Source organism: Diceros bicornis, chromosome 20 (assembly GCF_020826845.1).
Source record: "Diceros bicornis minor isolate mBicDic1 chromosome 20, mDicBic1.mat.cur, whole genome shotgun sequence".
NCBI lineage: Eukaryota > Metazoa > Chordata > Mammalia > Perissodactyla > Rhinocerotidae > Diceros > Diceros bicornis.
In genome coordinates, this window is record NC_080759.1 from 6,266,160 (window position 1) to 6,283,991 (window position 17,832).

Genomic DNA, 17,832 nt, shown 5'->3' on the forward strand with positions numbered 1-17,832 from the left:
GAAGGGTTTGAGTCCAGCTGTCTCCCTCTTGGGGGCTCCAGCGCCGCCCCCCCCGCCGGTCCGCGGACCTTGCCTAAGGGCCAAGCAGCCGCTGTCCAGCGGGCCAGGAGGCGGCTCACTGCGCCTGCGCCAAAATTCCCACTTTCCCTCCCTCGCCTCCCCCGCCGGCCCCAAGCCCGCCGCCAGGGCGAGCGCATGCGCTGTCGCCCCCGCGCCGCGCGCCGCTCCCGTGCGCCTGCGCCGCGCTCACGACCGCCGAAGCGCCTGCGCACTGCTCACCGCCCGCGGGCTCGGCTGGCGCTTGCGCGGTGGCACCGGCGAGTGGGGGGGCCAGGAGGTGGAGGAGGAGGAGGAGGTGGAGGAGGCGGCGGAGGCGGAGGAGGCGGCGGCGGCGGCGGCGAGAAGATGGCGACTTCGAACAATCCGCGGAAATTCAGCGAGAAGATCGCGCTGCACAACCAGAAGCAGGCGGAGGAGACGGCGGCCTTCGAGGAGGTCATGAAGGACCTGAGCCTGACGCGGGCCGCGCGGGTAAGGGGGTTGCCCGCGCTGACCCCGCAGGGCCGGGGAGGGAGGGAGAGGGCGCGTGTCCGGCGCGTGCACGGGGCCAGGGGTGCGCGGCGGGGGCGGGGCGCGGCGGGGGCGGGGCTTGGCGCAGCCGGAGGGGACAGGTGTCCCCGCGCCCCGGGCGTCGTGGGCGGGACAGGTGCCCCCACATCATCGATACCTGAAGGGATACAGGTGCCCCCACATCATTGCTACCTGGAGTGGGGGACAGGTGTCACTGCATCATTGTTACCTGGAGGGGTAGGGGCCTCTATATCCTCACTACCTGGAGGGAACAGGTGCCACTACACCGTTGTTACCTGAGGGCGGCTAGGTGTCCTACATCCTTGCTCCCTGAGGGGGGCAGGTGCCCCCATATCACTGCTACCTGGGGGAGACGGGATGACACTGAGGTGTATGAACCGGATGCTGCTTGTGAGCATCGTTGTTACCTTGTAGGGGGGATAGGTGCTCCCACATCGTTGGTACCTGGTGCGGGACAAGTTCCCCCCCATCACTGCTACCTGAAGTGACCGGTGTCTCTACATCATTGTCACCTGTGCCCTCACTCCCTGGGTGCTGGGGGAAGGATAGGTGCCCCCACTTGCAGACCCGAGGTGGGATAGGTATCTCTCCGCTCTGGACACCTGGGGCAAAGGCCAGGTGTCCTCCCCTGTGGGTACCCCAGGGGCTTTGGGAAGGCAGATTGTGCTCAGTCCTGGAGCTTGGAGTGGAGACAGCTGCCCCTTCTCCGTGCAGCCCCTATGGTGGGGACAAGGTGATGTTCCTCCCACTGGGACAAAGGACAGCTGGCCACAGATGGCCCCTGGCCCCTGAGGACCAGGGTGGAGGGACAGCTCTCCCTCAGGTGGCTGGGCTGTTTGGCCTGCAGGGGCAGGCCACGTTGCCTGCTGACCTCCTGGCAAGTCTCTGTGAGCCCAGAGCAGGGCCTTGGTTGGGGCTGGGGTCAGAGGCCTGGCTTTTCTCCTGGGCCCCAGCTCCCTGGCCATGTGACCACAGTGAGGTACCGAGCTTCTCAGGCCTCGGTGTCCTCCTTTGTCAAATGTGTCTGGCAAGTCCTTCCTGTGGGTCAAGGAGGTGAGCATGCTTTGCACAGGTGGCAGTAAATCTCCGTTGCGTTCTGGAAGAGCGGTGTCCTGCACCCTGGGGCCTCGGGGAGGGTTTGGGTGGGAGCTGCAGACACTCACATCGCTGATTTCTGGGTTGGGTCTCTGATCAGACCATCCTCGGTGGACCTACCTCTGTGACGTGAGCCTCAGGTCACACGCCTGATTCTTCAAGTGGACTTTTCAGGTCACGTTATTTTCTAATTAGCTGCTTGTTTCTCCTCGAGATCGTGACCTTGTAGATTAGAAGGTGTGTCTTCACTTCTGTGCGTTCATTTGGCACACATTGATTGGGTGCTCACTGTCGGCCAGGTGCTGCCTCTGCCTGCTCCAGCAGCTCCAGCAGCTCCCGTTTTCGCGCAGGGCGTGGTCGGTGAATGAATGAGTGAAGGAAAGTGTGCAACTTGAGTGTCCCCCATGTGTCAGGGCTTCTGAGGGCAGGAGTGTCCACTTCATCTTGTCTCCAGAATGTAGCAAGTGCTAACATACAGTAGGTGTCAAATGTATGTAGTGTGACAGGAAGAATGGGGTCACACTAGGTTCGTGGCTGTCTTCATGACTGGAGGTCCGGTTTCTGCGTTGGGGTTGGAAATGGATTATTGTTGTTGAAAAGATTTCTTTAAAATAACAGCTTTATTGAGAGATAGTTCACATACCGTATAATTCACTTGTTTAAAGTATACAATTTAGTGGTTTTTAGAGTTGTGCAACCATCACCACTGTCTTAATTCCAGAACATTTTCATTGCCCCCAAAAGAAACCTTGTACCCACCAGCAGTCACTCCCCATTTCCCACTTCCCAGCCTTTGGCAACCACCTATCTTTCTAGATTTCTACATCTTTATGGATTTACCTATTTTGGACATTTCATATGTGTCCCCGTGTGTCTGGCTTCTTTCACTCAGCATTATATTTTCAAGGTTCATTCATGTAGCGTATGGCAGTGCTTCGTTCCTTTTTATGGCCAAGTAATATTCCATTGTCTGAATGGACTACGTTTGTTTATCTGTTCATCCATTGAGGGATTTAGACAAGATTTTTGAGATACGCAGACAGCAGTTCTTTTGGTCCTGGAAACCACTTTCTGTCTCCTTCCTCCCCCTCTGTTGGCTTCAGGAGTTGGGGAGGTGGGTGGACATGGGCCCTGGGCAGAGGTGAGCTCACACTGGACTTTTAGAGACAGAGCAGTGTTCTCTACAGGGGGCGATTCTGTCCCTCAGTGGACATTAAGCAATGACTGGAGACATTTTTGTTGTCTTGACTAGGGGAGGGGGTGCTACTGGCATTTAGTGGGTAGAGTGCAGGATGCTGCTTAACCCCCTGTGATGCATAGACAGCCGCCGTAACAGAGAGCGCACCGGCCCCGGGGGTCAGCAGTGCTGAGGCCAAGAAGCCTTCAGTTGGAGGAAACGTTGAGTGGGCAGGGGTGCAACCTTTTCACTGGGCAGATAGAGTTCAAGCTCTGTCCCCACCCCTATGGCTGTGCCACCTTGGTCATGCTGATGGCTTTTCCCGCACCTGGGACCAGGATGGGCAAGCTAGTTCCCAGCTGTCCGGCCATTGCACGTGGCGAGTGGAAGATCTGCAGTGTCTGGTGCCGGTGGGTGAACCCACCTGATGCAGGCTCCCCTCCTGCCCTCCTCCCGTGGCTGCAGCCTTCCTGTGCTGCCTCCCCATGCGGTAGACACCAGGGTTTCACCTGCACCTGCGAATAGGTGGGATAGTCAGTACCTGTCCCCAGTCGGTACCTGCTGTTCTGTCGTAAATTCCACAGGACTGGAGCGAGCAGGGCCACTCGTGTGTCTGCTCACAATCCTTAGTGCTGATGGGCGTGCCCGCAGTGCCTTCCCTCGTGAAAGACCAGTCAGCAGACATTGGGCCTGATGAGTAAATCCATGCTGTCACCTCTCCTGGAGGCGGGGACCCCAAGGGCTGGGTTGGGTTGGGGAACAGGACGTGATGTCAGGGAGACTGCTCTCAAGTCGCAGGTTAGAGGAGTGGGGGCACGAGTGTTTCTTTCTCATTCTCAGCCTTGAGGCAGCCCAATGTGCATGGCGCTCTGCTGTGTGACTTGGGACAGGTTTCTTAACCCCTCTGGGCCTCAGAATCCTCACCTGGAAAGTTGGGGTAGCTTGTTCATTGCACAAAATGACATTTTAATTGCCCATCCCATCCCAGGGACTGTGTTGGGTGCTGGGCAGCATACGAGACATGTGAGGGCCATGCTCTTGGGGAGCCGGTGTGGTTTTAGGGGGAACAGGAGAGACTCATTACAAATGAACAAAGCAGACGCTATTGGAGAGAAGCAGCAGAGCGATGTGCTGAGACTGGCTAGGGCATGGGGCTGACATCTGGACAGAGAGATAGAACCCCCCACGCTGGGGAAGAGTGCCCCAGCTGAGGGACGGGCAGGTGCAAAGGCCCTGAGGTAGGAAGAGCTTGTCGAGGTGGAGGACAGGTGGGAGGACAATGAGGCCGTCATGTCAAAAGAGGGAGAGGAGAGGCAAGGCTGGAGCGGCCTCATGAGCCCTGGGTTCCCCTGAGGAGGGGCTCTGGGAGGGTTTGAGATGGTGAGTGGCCTGACCCTCTGCTTGTTTTATAACAGCTTTATTGAGGTATAATTCCCAATACATTCAAACCACCCATTTAAAGTGTACCATTCATGGGACTGGCCCAGTGGTGTAGTGGTTAAGTTTGCATGCTGGGGTTCCCAGGGTTCGGATCCCAGGCGCGGACCTACACACCACTCATCAAGCCATGCTGTGGCGGTGACCCACATACAAAATGGAGGAAGATTGGCACAGATGTTAGCTCAGGGACAATCTTCCTCAGCAAAAAAACCAGAAATAATAATAATAAAGCATACCATTCAGTGGTTTTTAGCATATTCACAGAGTTGTGCAGCCATCACAGGTCACTTTAGAACATTTCCATACCCCAGAAAAGAAACCCCATACCCATGAGCAGTCACTCTCCATTCCCCTTCCCTATCCCTGGCACCCACCAATATGCTTTCTCTCTCTGTGGGTTTGCCTGTTCTGGACGTTTCGTATACATGGAATCATACACTATGTGGCCTTTTGTGTCTGGCTTCTCTCACTCAGTGTGAGGTTTTTGAGGTTCATCCACGTAGCATGTATTGGTGCTTCAGTCCTTTTTTTGAAATTGTGGTAAAATATACATAATGTACAATTTACCATCTTAGACATTTTTAAGTGTACAGTTCAGTGGCATTAAGTACATTCACAATGTTGTGCAACCATCACCACCTTCCATTTCTTTGTTACTTTTTAAGGCTGAATAATATTCCATTGTGTGGATACACTGCATTTTGTGTATCCATTCGTCTGTTGGTGGACACTCGGGTTGTTGCCACCTTTTGGCCGTTGTGAGTAGTGCTGCCATGGACATTCGTGTTCAGGGGCTTGTGTGGACACAGGCCTTCCTTTCCTTTGGTGTATCCCAAGGAGGGGAGTTGCCAGGTCATAGAGTTCCTTTCCGTTTAGCCATTTGAAGATGTTTCATGTCTTCCAAAGATGGCCGTGAGCTGAAGGGCATGGGGTGAGGGGGGAAGCAGCAGACAGTGAGAGGCCTGCTGCAGTGTCCCGCTTGGGGAGTAGGGGAGGTGGCTTGAGCAGAGAGGTGGCCGTGGTAGTGACCAGGAGCGATGGGTTTTGGTGATTTTTCGGCGGTAGAGATGCCTGGATGTGCAAGTGGATAGGATGTGAGGGGTGAGGGGAAGGGGTGGGAAGTGCCACCCGCTGGCCAGGGGCTCAGGACACAGGAGGCTCTGCGTGTGATTGATCACCGAGCATCCCAGGGAGCTGCACCTGGGCCAGAAGAAGCGCACGCAAAGCTGTCTGCGGTGGTCCGGCTGCGCCAACGGAGGATGTTCTCCCGGCCCTGTCCTGAGGCGGGGGGGGGGTGGGCTTTGCACAAGCTGAAGGAAAATGGGGCCCTGGGCGGCAGGCACAGCGCGGTGGTGGCTCTGGTTAGCTGAGCGTGGCAGCCGCCCCCGGTCCTGGCCCCAGTCCTGGCTTTGGCACCGTTTGCCTCTGTGCCGGCTGCTTCAAGTGTGTGGTGCCATCTGCAGCCTCGACATGCACGCACGCACGCAGGACTCCCCAGGCTGCTCTGTTTGAGAGGATGGGGTAAGCCATCCACCGCCCCCAGAAAGCCTCAGCAGTCTCAGTGCTCTCCAGGTTGTGAGCTGCACACCCGGTAGGGGGTTGAATGGGGGCCCCTAAAGATGTTTGTCTACATGCTGGCCTTCAGAGCCTGTGACTGTGACCTTATTTGGAAAGAGGTCTCTGCAGATATAGTTAGGGCAAGGGTCTGGAGATGAGATCATCCTGGATTTAGGGTGGTCCTAAATCCAATGACTGGAGTCCTTATAAAAAGAGGAGAGGACACAGACACTCATGGGGGAAGGCATATGGAGACAGAGGCGGAGATTGGGGTGATGCAGCCATGAGCCAGCGATGCCTGGAGCCCCCAGAGGCTGGAAGAGGTGAGGAAGGCTCCTCCCCTAGGGCCGCTGGAGGGGATGTGGCCCTGCTGACACCGTGATTTTGGACATCTGGCCTCCAGAACTATGAGAGAATAAATTCCTATTGTTTTATACTCCCTAGTTTGTGGTCATTTGTGACAGAAGCCCCAGGACACTCTCCACCTGGGCTGAGACAGAGCCTGCAGAGTCCAGGTACCTTGTGGAAACCACCTTGGGACGGTGGGCCAGGGGGCTGTCTGCAGATGCACACGTCTGTCTTCCTCTGGCCAGTTCACACGGGTCCTGTGGCATTTACTGTTGAGGTCCAGAGTGGACTCTTCATTCAGCCATCGTCGGGAACTGGGGACCCTCACTCCATACTGGGCCTGGCAGTGATGGTGAACAAGCCAGAGGGCCAGCAGTGGGAGCAAGGCCGCAGGGCAGGAAGGGGCATCTCGTCATCAGGAGCTGACTGAACGCGGCCCAAGTGCCAAGGGGCACAGGGGACGCGGGGTGAGAATTTTGGGTTTTATCCTAAGGTGGGGGAGGTAAAGTTTGCCCTTTGCACTCTCGCTTCTTGCTCCCTGCTGGGCGCTGTGTGGCTTTCACTCAACCCCCAATTGGTGTTGCTCACGCTCCCTCGGAGAGCAGGTGTTGTCTTTCCCATTGTGCAGATGGGGAAACTGAGGCCCAGAGCAGTGTCGTAGCTGGGAAGAGGTGAGCTGGTGTTTAGCCCTGGGACAAGCACACATGATGTGTCTGAAACAAGGAATTAAAAACAAAAACTAGAACCTTCTGTTGCCTGCTTAGGCTTGGTTTCTCTGAGATGTGACTCAGTTTCTCCTGTCAAGCTCATGTTTCTCTTGCAACTCAGGCCTGGGAATCCAAGTTTCCTGCCGTTAACTGTTGTTGTCACAGAGGCAGTGGCCATGGGTTCCCCTTTGTGCATGGCCCATGGCTCTTCTTCCCATGAAAGCCATGGTCTAGACCAGGCTGGATGCTGCACTCTCTGTAGCCTGCATGGGACAAGCTTTTCCCTGAGTCCAACGAGCTGCCATTTGGAAGGAGGCTTTTCCTGGGAGCCCCAGCCCTTGCTGAGTCTTTCCATGCACACATCCCACAGGTGACTGTTGAGTGCCCCCTGCCAGCCTGGGGTCCTGTGCAGAGAACCCCTCCCAAAGCTCACAGCCAGCCCGGGGCCTTAGAGCCATGCAGAGTGATCTTTTTCTTTTTTTTCACTTTTTAAAAATTGAGGTGACATTCATATAAAATGAACCATTTTAATGTACAATTCAGTGGCATCTAGTACATTTACAGTGTTGTGCAACCATCACCTCTGTCTAGTTCTAGAACATTTCCACCCCCACAAAAGGAAACCCCATCCCCGTGAGCAGTGACTCCCCATCCCCCTCTCCCCCCAGCCCCTGGCAACACTAATCTGCTTTCTGTCTCTATGGATTCGCCTGTTCTGAACGTTTCATAAAGATGGGATCGTAGAATATGTGGCCTTATGTGTCTGGCTTCTCTCACTCAGCATGAGGTTTTCGAGTTATATCCATGTTGTAGCGTGTGTCAGAGCTTCATTCCTTGTTATGGCTGAGTAATATTCCATTGTGTGGATGGACCACATTGTGTTTATCCTTCATCTGTTGATGGGTATTTGGGCTGTTTCCACTTGCTCACGGTTGTGAATGGTGCTGCTGTGAACACGTGTGTGCAGGTGTTTGCACGAGCCCCTGTTTTCACCTTGTGGGCACATGCCCGGCAGTAGAGTCATCGTGCGTGTTGATTCACTAGGTGGTGGCAGGTGGTCAGGGTGTGCAGTGGCGGGACCCGCCTGCTCTGGGGAATCCACGAGGACTTCCTGGATGTGCAGTGTGTGTGGAACCAGGGGTGTCCAGGGCTGGGTGAGGGAAGGTGTCAGTGGCTGGGGGACAGGTGTAGGAGCCGAGGGCTTGGTCTTGAGGCTGCCTTCTCACTTCCTTGACTGTGACCCACGGTTAGAACTTTGTGTTTTGTGTCATCCCAGCACCCACCAACAAACATACAATCAAAACAATTTTCTCCAGAAAGTCCAGCCCTCCCTGCGTGCAGGGAAAATTGATATAATCAGTTCTGTTCTGTTTAATATAAAATGGCAGTCGGGGCCCACTGAACCCGCTAATTTGGGCTCAGCAAGCTATGCCTGTTTTTGTAAATAAAGTTTTATTAGAACATGGCCATGCTCGTTTGTTTACGCCTCGTCTTTGGCAGAGTCGAGTCATTGCGACAGAGATTGAATGGCTCGCAAGGTGAAATATTTACCCTCTGGCCCTTTGCAGAAGGACTTTTCTGGCCCAAGGCCGAAGGATCTTGCCCGCAGCTTGAGGCCTGCTGACCTAGAGCAACAAGGGAGGTTGAGAAGCTGGTGGACGGTGGGTCTCTCACTTTCCGGGGCCTCTGAACTGTCTGGGAGCTAAAGGATGCAGACTCCTGGATTCCCCCAAGATTCTGCCTCTGCAGGTCTGGAGTGGGGGCCTGAATTCTGAGTGGGGGTCTGAGGACCCTGCCATGCAGGCCTTAGTGGGAGGCCTGGACACCGGGGTCACCAGGGCTGTGCCAGGTGGAGGGAGAGGGTCAGCCACCGTCTAGGGGTGAGAGGGCTGTCTGGCCCTCAGTTAGTGGCACAGTGGTCTCTTTTGGTCCGTATAGCCAGGAAGGGTGTTCTGCTGTCATTGTCTCCAAGGCCGGCCCCGGGGCATAGTGCCAGGTGACTCTTGTTCGTGCAGTGGGCCTTCTGGCCCTGGTCTGGATTAATTAGGTTACTCTGGGTCAGAGCTTGGCCGTTGCGGACATTGTGGAAGGCTGTGTGTTGGCCCTTCTCTGCTGCTCTCCACGCTGGGGGCTTTCTGGTTTCATGCTGTTCGTGAGATGAGGCAACAGGGCCTCAGGGTTCGGGATTCAGAGTCCTTGGTGCTGGGAATTTCTCTTTAAACGGGACCCTCTGGAAAATGCCATGTGGATGTCAGGAGTGAGGTCTGGCCGGGGAGAGACTGGCCTGAGCGCAGTGCCAAGGTAGCATCAAACATGGGTGGTGCAGGTACTCCCCCGGGCCGGTTCTGCCAGCGGGGGCATTTGGCAATGTCTGGGGACAGTTTTGGTTGTTATGACTCTGATGGGGGGCGGGGGGAGGGATGTGCTTCTGGCATCTGGTGGGCTGAGACCAGGGATGCTACTCAGCACCCTGCCGTGCCCAGGACGGTCTCTCCCCAGAGACTAAGCTGGCCCCGGCAGAGCCGAGCCCAGAAGCCCTGCCTTTGGTGTGCCGGGGTTGTACAGGTGCGGAAGTGGTGAGTGGAGGCCCCCAATTCCATGAGCCGCAGACCTCGAGCCTGGGGACATGTGACAACAGCCCCGGGCAGCTGATGGCATCCTCTCTGGTTCACAGAGGAGTAGACTGAGGCTGGGAGAGCCTTCGAGGTGGGAGAGCTGGGATTTGACCCAGATGGAACTGACCTGGTCACCCGTACGTTTTCTCCCGTCTCCCGCTGCTCTGGGATTGTGCCACCTGGTCAAGGTGGGGCAGAGCGTCACAGAACACTGATCACGGAGGAAATGACTTAAGGAGCATAGGCCGCATGGGCAGAGTGGCTGGGAGGAAGGCTGGCGGGTGGGGGATGGCCCTGGGCCAGGCCCTGCATGCAGGCGATGGGGAGGCATGGAAGCTTCCAGCAGGATGGTGACACGAGTGACATGAAGCTGTGGGGAGTGGCAGGAGCCAGACTTGGTAGAGGCCATGTGCATGTGCCCAGTGGGTGTTGCAGTAACCCACGAGAAAGAGCCTGTTGCTTTCCCTGTTGCAGAGATCAGAAACTGAGGCGTGAGAGGTCACGTGGTTTGCTGTGCGCGGAGGTGCTGGGTTTGAGCCCTTGTCTGAATCCAGGGCTCATGTTTTTCTTAACGGGGCATGGAAGGCCCTGTTGTATGCTGAGTTCATACCCATCTGTTGAGGACCATGGAGGTCATCCATGTTTTTTTTTTTTTTAATAATTTTATTTATTTATTTTTTTCCCCCAAAGCCCCAGTAGATAGTTGTATGTCATAGTTGCACATCCTTCTAGTTGCTGTATGTGGGACGCGGCCTCAGCATGGCCAGAGAAGCAGTGCGTCGGTGCGCGCCTGGGATCCGAACCCCGGGCCGCCAGCAGCGGAGCGTGCGCACTTAACCGCTAAGCCACGGGGCCGGCCCATCGTCCATGGTTTTTTGCAAACCACACATTCATCGTGTTCATCCCCATGCGTGTACGTGCCCAGGCGTGGCCCCCCACCTGTGTGTCTGTCCCTGTGCTCCCTGCAGCAGGGAAGAAGTGCAGCAGCTTGGGGTGAGCCACGGCGAGGACAGGGGAAGGGCCGATTTGGTGCAGTTAGGAGGGTAATAATGACGGGGTTTATCGAGAGGTGAACAGGAAGGAGGGCAAGACGGGGGCTCCCTGGCTGCTATGGAGGAACCAGAGACAAAGGGACGGAGGTGGGCGAGTCTCACCTCACCTTGGAGCTTGTAGGATGGAACAGCCCCCTGTTTCTGGCTGGGGTGTCTCTGACCTCCTCCCCTCTCTCCCACCTGCCACCACGTCCAGCCCCAGGGCAGAGGTGGGTGCCCTGCCCTGGCTGGGCATGGCTGTGGTGCTGCTGATCCTGATGGGGGTCCAGGTGCACAAACACGGAAGCTACTGCAAGCCTCTTGGGCCAAGGACTTGGAGAGAGTCAATATTTATTGTTTGCCAAATAGAAACAGAGCGCATCTGGGGCCTCCTCCTCATGGTGCTCAGATGGGCACGAAGGGGAGAAAGCGCGGGAGGATTCCGTAGCACCTAGTGCCCAGCCCCGGGCCACACTGCGGGGCTTCTCCCTCTTCACCCTGGGTGAGTTTAGAGCCGGGAGTCCCCTCTCCATGAAGTGGGGGTCACAGTGGTCTCTGCCTGGTCGGATTGTGGTGAGACTCGGATAGGTTAACCCATGTCATGTGTCCAGAACGGCGCCCCGCGTGCAGATGCTCACTGCGTGTGTGCTGCTGCCGAGGTTCTGTAGGCGCATGCACAGTGAACACACGGTGGCGCCTGGTGGGCACCACTGTGGGGGAGTACGGCAGGCATTCAGTAGGCACTCAGCAGATGCTCAGCAGGCACACATTGTGTACTCAGCAGGCACTTGGCAGCAGGCACATTGTCGACCATTGATGGGCACCCAGCAGGCATTCAGCAGGCACGCAGTGTGTACTCAGCAGACACTCAGCAGGCACTCAGCAGACACTGGGCTGTGACCTCCCTGAGGGCAGGCCTGTCTCCAGTTCATTCTGTGTCTCCGAGGTGCAGGTGTCCTCTAGATGGGCCAGTTTCCCACCACACTGTCAGGCTTCCCCCCTTAAGTAGTGGCAGTATGGTGTGGGGTCCTGGTCTCTAGCTGGGGATGTACACCAGCCGCTGAGGAGCCATGGAACCAGATGGGTAGAGTGGTGGTCTTCCCGGAGCTCTAGTTTGTTTTGTTTTGTTTTGATTTGATTTGATTGAGGTCACAATAGTTTATAACATCGTGAAATTTCTTTCCTTTTTTTTTTTTTGTGAGGAAGATCAGCCCTGAGCTAACATCCATGCCAATCCTCCTATTTTTGCTGAGGAAGACCGGCCCTGGGCTAACATCTGTGCCCATTTTCCTCCACTTTATGTGGGACGCTGCCACAGCACGGGCTGACGAGCGGTGCATCAGGGCGTGCCCAGGATCCTAACCTGGGCCGCCAGCAGCAGAGCGCACGCACTTAACTGCTATGCCACGGGGCTGGCCCCTAACATTGTGAAAATTCAGGTGTACATTATTATTTGTCCGTCACATATAAATGTGCCCCTTTACCCCTTATGCCCACCCCCAACCCCCTTCCTCTCTGGTAACCACTAATCTGTTCTCTTTGTCCGTGTGTTTGTTTATTTTCCACATAAATGAGTGAAATCATGTGGTGTTTGCCTTTCTCTGTCTGGCTTATTTCGCTTAACATAATACCCCCAGGGTCCATCCATATTGTTGCAAATGGGATGATTTTGTCTTTTTTATGGCTGAGTAGTATTCCATTGTATATAGATACCACATCTTCTTCATCCGGTCATCAGTCGAGGGACACTTGGGTTGCTTCCACGTCTTGGCTATCGTGAATAATGCTGCAGTGAACATAGGGGTGCGTTAGTCTCTTTGGATTGTTGATTTCAGGTTCTTTGGGTAAATACCCAGTAGTGGGATAGCTGGGTCGTATGGTATTTCTGTTTTTAATTTTTTGAAAAATCATGGAGCTCCAGTTTTGCTGAAGAGCTTCAGGGAGAAACTTGGAGTTCGTATTGACCACACACTGTGTGTTAGGGGTGGACTGGCAGAGCCCCGGGGGCTCGGGCCAGTGGGCCTGGGCAGTGTGGTGCCTGCTCGGCCCTCCGAGTGCCCTGGGGGAGAATGTGAAGCCCTGGGTCTCCCGCTGAGGTCTCCAGATGCAATCTCCCTGCAGTGGCCAGGGTTTGGATTGAAAGAACCTGCTTTGTGCCGGCCCTGGGGACACCCTGCGGAACAAGTCAGCTGGAGCCCCTGCCCTCAGGAGAAACCACGCCAGCGGCCAGCTGGTCTCCTTAGCCCTGAGGTCACAGCTCTGAGAGGGTGCAGTGGGGTCGGGGTGGGGGGCCCTTTGGGGGAGGTGACATTTGGGTGAGTCCCAGGAGACAAGGGTGAGCCATGGGGGTGGGGAGCACGAGGCCTGTCGTTGGGGAGATCCTGGCCTGGCTGAGCTCAGTGGGTGATGCCTCAGGGCCACGGTGAGGGCTCGACGTCTGGTTCTGGGGTGGTGGGGTGTTCCAGAAAAGTTATGAGCAGGGCAGTGACGTGAGATGTAGGTTTAGCAAAGATCCCTCCAGCCGCCATATGGAGACAGGTCTGGGGAGTGCGGGTCGGGGCTGCAGGGACCTGAGAGAGGCTCGGGCAGGCGTCCCCCAAGAGCTGGTGGCGCTGGGGGAGTGAACGCCGACTCGTTAGAGACCAGGACTTGCTGACTTGGCAGCAGTTCTTTCACCCAAGAATCAGGAATCTGATTCCTGAGGGGGTGCCGGGGGAGGTTTGTATTAAATAGCTCCGACTTCACGCTCTGGTGGCCCTGTACTGAGGAAAGGCATTTCTGCAGCAGAGAGGAGATCTTGAGCCCTAATTTCATGTGAAATTCCCCTTCTCTGTGGTCCCGTCCTGATAACCCACTGGGCACAGGGGTTTCACCCCAAAGCCGGGGCGTGGTGTTCTGTCCAGAGGGGCGAGTTTCTGCAGCGAAAGACAGACCTTCTCCCTTGTCGGCTGTCGGGAGTATGAGCACCCCGTTGCCCGGTCCAGCCTCGGAGCTCGGTGGTCTCTCCCGCACTGCCCAGTGCCTGGGGCTCCCCATCCACGGGAGGAGCCCTGTGAGAGCTTGTGCCGCTACCCTTCCCTGCCCGCCGGGTCCCGTCGGGGCTGCGGGGAAGCGCTCTGCCGCACATTTTTTTTTTAAATAAAGAAATCATTTCTGTTTAAAAGTTTCGATGAAAATAGAAATAGAAAACCCAAAGCACTTCCCATTTCCTCTGTGCATCTGACACAGCTCACCTGGGTGTGGAGGGGGGCTGGGTGCATGCCAGCTGGTCATATGCCTGGAAATCTCTGGGAAGTGTTGGCCCAGCCAGGCAGAGTCCCCGGGGCTGGCTCTGCGGGGCCTGCCAGTCCTCGGGCTGGGGACATGAGGCGGCAAAGCGTGCCCTGCGAAGACCCAAGAGCTGTCCGCCCCACCGGAGCCTTGGAGGGACGCTGTGTCCGTGCCGGGCCCGGCTAATGAGCCTGTCATGTTGGGATCAAGTTCAGTGTTTCTCAAGTGACTGAAGAGACAGACTCCCAAGGCCCTGTTCCATGGTCCTTTTGCACCCCTGAGCATTGCGCTGCCTTGATCCCTTCTGTCCTCCCAGGCGGGCGGGGTGTGATAGCTGTAATTAGTGTGGGAGCAGCTCGTTAAATCATCACGGAGTCAATACACAGTCTCAGGAGTGATTTACGGGCCCAGCAGCCTCAGTCTTTGCCCACAGGTGGCAAGGAGACGCTAATTCCTTCACTGCTGGCTCAGCAAATGCAGAAGGAGGAGCCCTGAGGGTCTATAGCAGGAGCCTGCTGGGGGCCACCTGTGCCCAAGAGCCTTCTCTGTGGTCCTCCCAGCGCCAGGCCAAGTGGCTCCTCACTGCAGCTCAAGCCCTGGCTCTGCTGGCTTCCCCTAGATGACTCCTCCTCTTGTGCCTCAGTTTCCCATCTGTAGAGCTGTACAGGTGAGACAACGTGCCCCACCCAAAGCACTGAGTCCTGTGCCTGGCCGGCATCAGGGTGCCCTGTGGGGCAGCCATGGGGACAGAGTCTCACCCTGTGCCTCCACGTGCTGTGGCTTGACATGTGCTGGATGCCACGACATGGCTTATGCATCGTCTGTTCATTTTCATTTGGTTGCAGGGGGTGGTGGGGATATTCATTTCTTTTGAGATAGTTTTAGACTTAGGGAAAAGTTGCAAAGACAGCACAGAGAGTTCCCAGAGACCCTCACCGTGAACATCTCTGGTGACTAGGCTGGGGTGGTCCCAGATCTATAGTAGTCACAGATCTATTAACCAGACTCTAGGCATTTCCTCAGATGTCCCCCGGTGACTTTATCTGGCCCAGGATCCCATCCAGGCTCCCACATTGCATTTAGTCGTCGTGTCTCCTTGGTCCCCTTCGATCCCTGACCATGGTCAGGGTTCCGTATCATCCACTACCTTCAAGCCTTGAAGAGAACCACTTTGTCTTTGTATAGAATGGCCCTCGGGGTGGCTTGTCTGATGTTTTCTTGCAATTGGGCTGAGGTGGTGTGTTTTTGGCAAGAATCCCACAGAGGTGAAGTGCTAATTTTCTTTTTATATTTTGCCTTTTTTTAAATTGTGGTAAAATATACATAACAAAATTTATCATCCCAACCATTTTTAAGTGTATGGTTTAGGGGCATTAAGTACGTTCACATTGTTGTGCGACCGTCCCCATCATCCACCTCCAGGACTTTCTCATCTTCCGAAACTGCAACTCTGTCCCCATTGAACACTAACTCTTCCTCCCCCTCCCCCAGCCCCTGGCACCCTCCATTCTACTTTCTGTCTCTGAATCTGACTCTTCTAGGGACCCCATATAAGTGGAATCATACAGTATTTGCCCTTTTGTGACTGGCTTATTTCACTGAGCATAATGTGCTCAAGGTTCATCCATGTTGTGGCAGGTGTCAGAATTTCCTTCCTTTTTAAGGCTGAATAATATTCCATTGCATGTGTATACCACATTTTGTTTATCCATTTATCCTTCAGTGGACACTTGGGTCTTGGGTTGTGTCCACCTTTTGGCTGTTGTGAGTAATGCTGCTATGAACATGGATGTACAAATATCTGTTTGAGTCCCTGCTTCCGTTTTTCCGGACTATACACCCAGAAGTGGAGCTGCTGCATCATGTGGTCCTTCTGTGTTTAACTTTCTGAGAAACTGCCAGACTGATTTCTACAGTGGCTGCTCCAGTTGACATTCTCACCGCTAGTGCACGAGGGCTCCAGTTTCTCCACGTCCTCGTCAGCACTTGTGATTCTCTGTTTTTTTGGTTATAGCCCTCCCAGTGGTGTGAGCTGGCATCTCCTTGTGTGTTGATCTGCATTGCCCTGGTGACTAGTGATGTGGAGCATCTTCTCCCGTGCCTGTCTGCCCTCTGTATCTCTTTGGAGAAATGTCGGTTCAAGTCCTTTGCCCATTTTTGAATCAGCTTGTTTTTTCTTGTTGAGTTTTAGGAGTTCTGTTTATATTCTGGATATTAATCCCTTATCAGATTTATGATTTGCAAATATTTTCTCATGTTTCATGGGAACAGGACCTTTTCAGTTTGTTGATTGTGTCTTTTGATACACAAATGTTTTTAATTTTGATAAAGTCCTATTTATATATTTTTTCTTTTGTTGACTGTGCTTTTGGTATCATAGCCAAGAAGTCATTGCCAAATCTAATGTTATGAAGCTTTTCTTCTGTTTTCTTCTGAGTTTTACAGTTTTAGTTATGGTTATATAGTTATAGTTTTAGTTTGAGGTCTTTGATCCATGTTGAGTTAATTTGTGTATATGGTATAAGGTGTTGGTCCAACTTCGTCATTCTGTGTGTGGAGATCCGGTTTTCCCAGGACATTTCTGAAAAAACTGTGCTTTCCCTGTGGAATGGTCTGGCACCCCTGTCAAAACTCATTTGACCGTATTCGGGAGGGTTTGTTTCCAGGCTCGCCGTTCTGTCCCGTTGGTCTGTATGTCTGTCCTTATGCCAGGACCACACTGTCTCCATTACTGTCGCTTTGCAGTAAGGTTAGAAATCAGGAAATGTGAGTCCTCCAACTTTGTTCTTCTTTTTCAAGATTGTCTTGGCTATTCGGGGTCCCTTGAGATTCCATATGACTTCATGGTGGATTTTTGTATTTCTGCAAAAAACGTTGTTGGGACTTTGATAGGGATTGCATTGACTCTGTAGATTGCTTTGGGTTGTATTGTCATCTTAACAAAGTAAAGTCCTGCTCTGCTCCTCCCAGCTGTGTGATCCTGGGCAAGCACATAACTGGCCCCTGCCTCAGTTTCCCCATTGCCACCACTCCTCTGATGCTCTGTGGAGGGGTTAACCGGGTCAGTGCGTGACCAACCCCAGGACTGTACTGGCACACAGTTGGTGCTTGTGGTGGGGGTTGTGTCTGCTGATTGCCCTGAGGAGCTACTGACTTGCAAGAGAGAAGAGGCTACAGAACGGTGGGCCATGCTGGCAGCGTTGCCTGGAGGAGGAGAGCTCTGTGGTGGGACAGGAGAGGGGTGGGGAGGGGAAGGGTCTTTGGGAGGAAGAGGAACAGCATGTATGGAGGCACAGATGCCTGGAGGGGGATTGTCTGGGGCATGACTATGGTTTGAGGTAAATCTGGGTGGGGGGCACGTGGCGAGAGAGGAGAGAGGGTGGGTGGGAGGCAGATCCGGAAAGACCCCGAGAGCCAAACCGGGGAGCTTGGATACCATCCTGAAGCCGGCTGTGGGGGTAGGGAAGGGGAGACCCACCATTAGCTTTGAGTTTTAGAAAAAGCTTGAGAAAAGCTTGGCCAGGGGAGGGAGGAGACCTGGTGTGGGAGGCATGGGGCCTGGGGGGCTCAGGAGCTGTGGCAGAGAGACGACTGATAGGCCACCGCAGCTGGGAGGCCTGCGGGAGGAACGGGCCACCCCCGGGTTTCTGGTTGTGACACGGGGAAGATCATGGTGCAGTCTGCCAGGGCCAGGAGGTGCCGGGGTGTGGAGTGGAGGACTCAGGAGGACACGAGCCTGGTGAGGTGCTGCTGGGATGAGGAGGTTCCTGGGAGCCTTGCAGAGAGCGTTCCAAGTGCAGGCCGGGTGGCCCTCGGGAGTTGCCGGCTGACTTGGCATTCAGGGCCTCCCCAGAAGAGGTGACCTGTGAGAAGCACTGAGGCCTGAGTCCTTGGAGAGCGTGTTTGAGGGAGGTGGGAGGGGACCACAGGGTGGAGGCCGGGGGAGGAGTGGAGTGAAGGGAGAGGGGGTCCCCTCGCAAGGGCAGCTATGGGCGCCAGGC

At 54.9% G+C, this 17,832-nt stretch overlaps 1 protein-coding gene across 9 annotated transcripts in view; it reads left to right on the top strand.

Annotated features, from left to right (window-relative positions):
* The first annotated feature begins 392 nt into the window (after positions 1-392).
* Positions 393-17,832, top strand: part of CRTC1 (CREB regulated transcription coactivator 1) — a 72,840-nt gene continuing 55,400 nt past the window's right edge. For all 9 annotated transcript variants that reach the window (XM_058563807.1, XM_058563809.1, XM_058563810.1 and 6 more), the window contains exon 1: positions 393-531. In XM_058563807.1, coding sequence (XP_058419790.1) covers positions 406-531 — 126 coding nt within the window. In that variant the 5' untranslated portion in view covers positions 393-405. The remainder of the gene's footprint in view (positions 532-17,832) is intronic.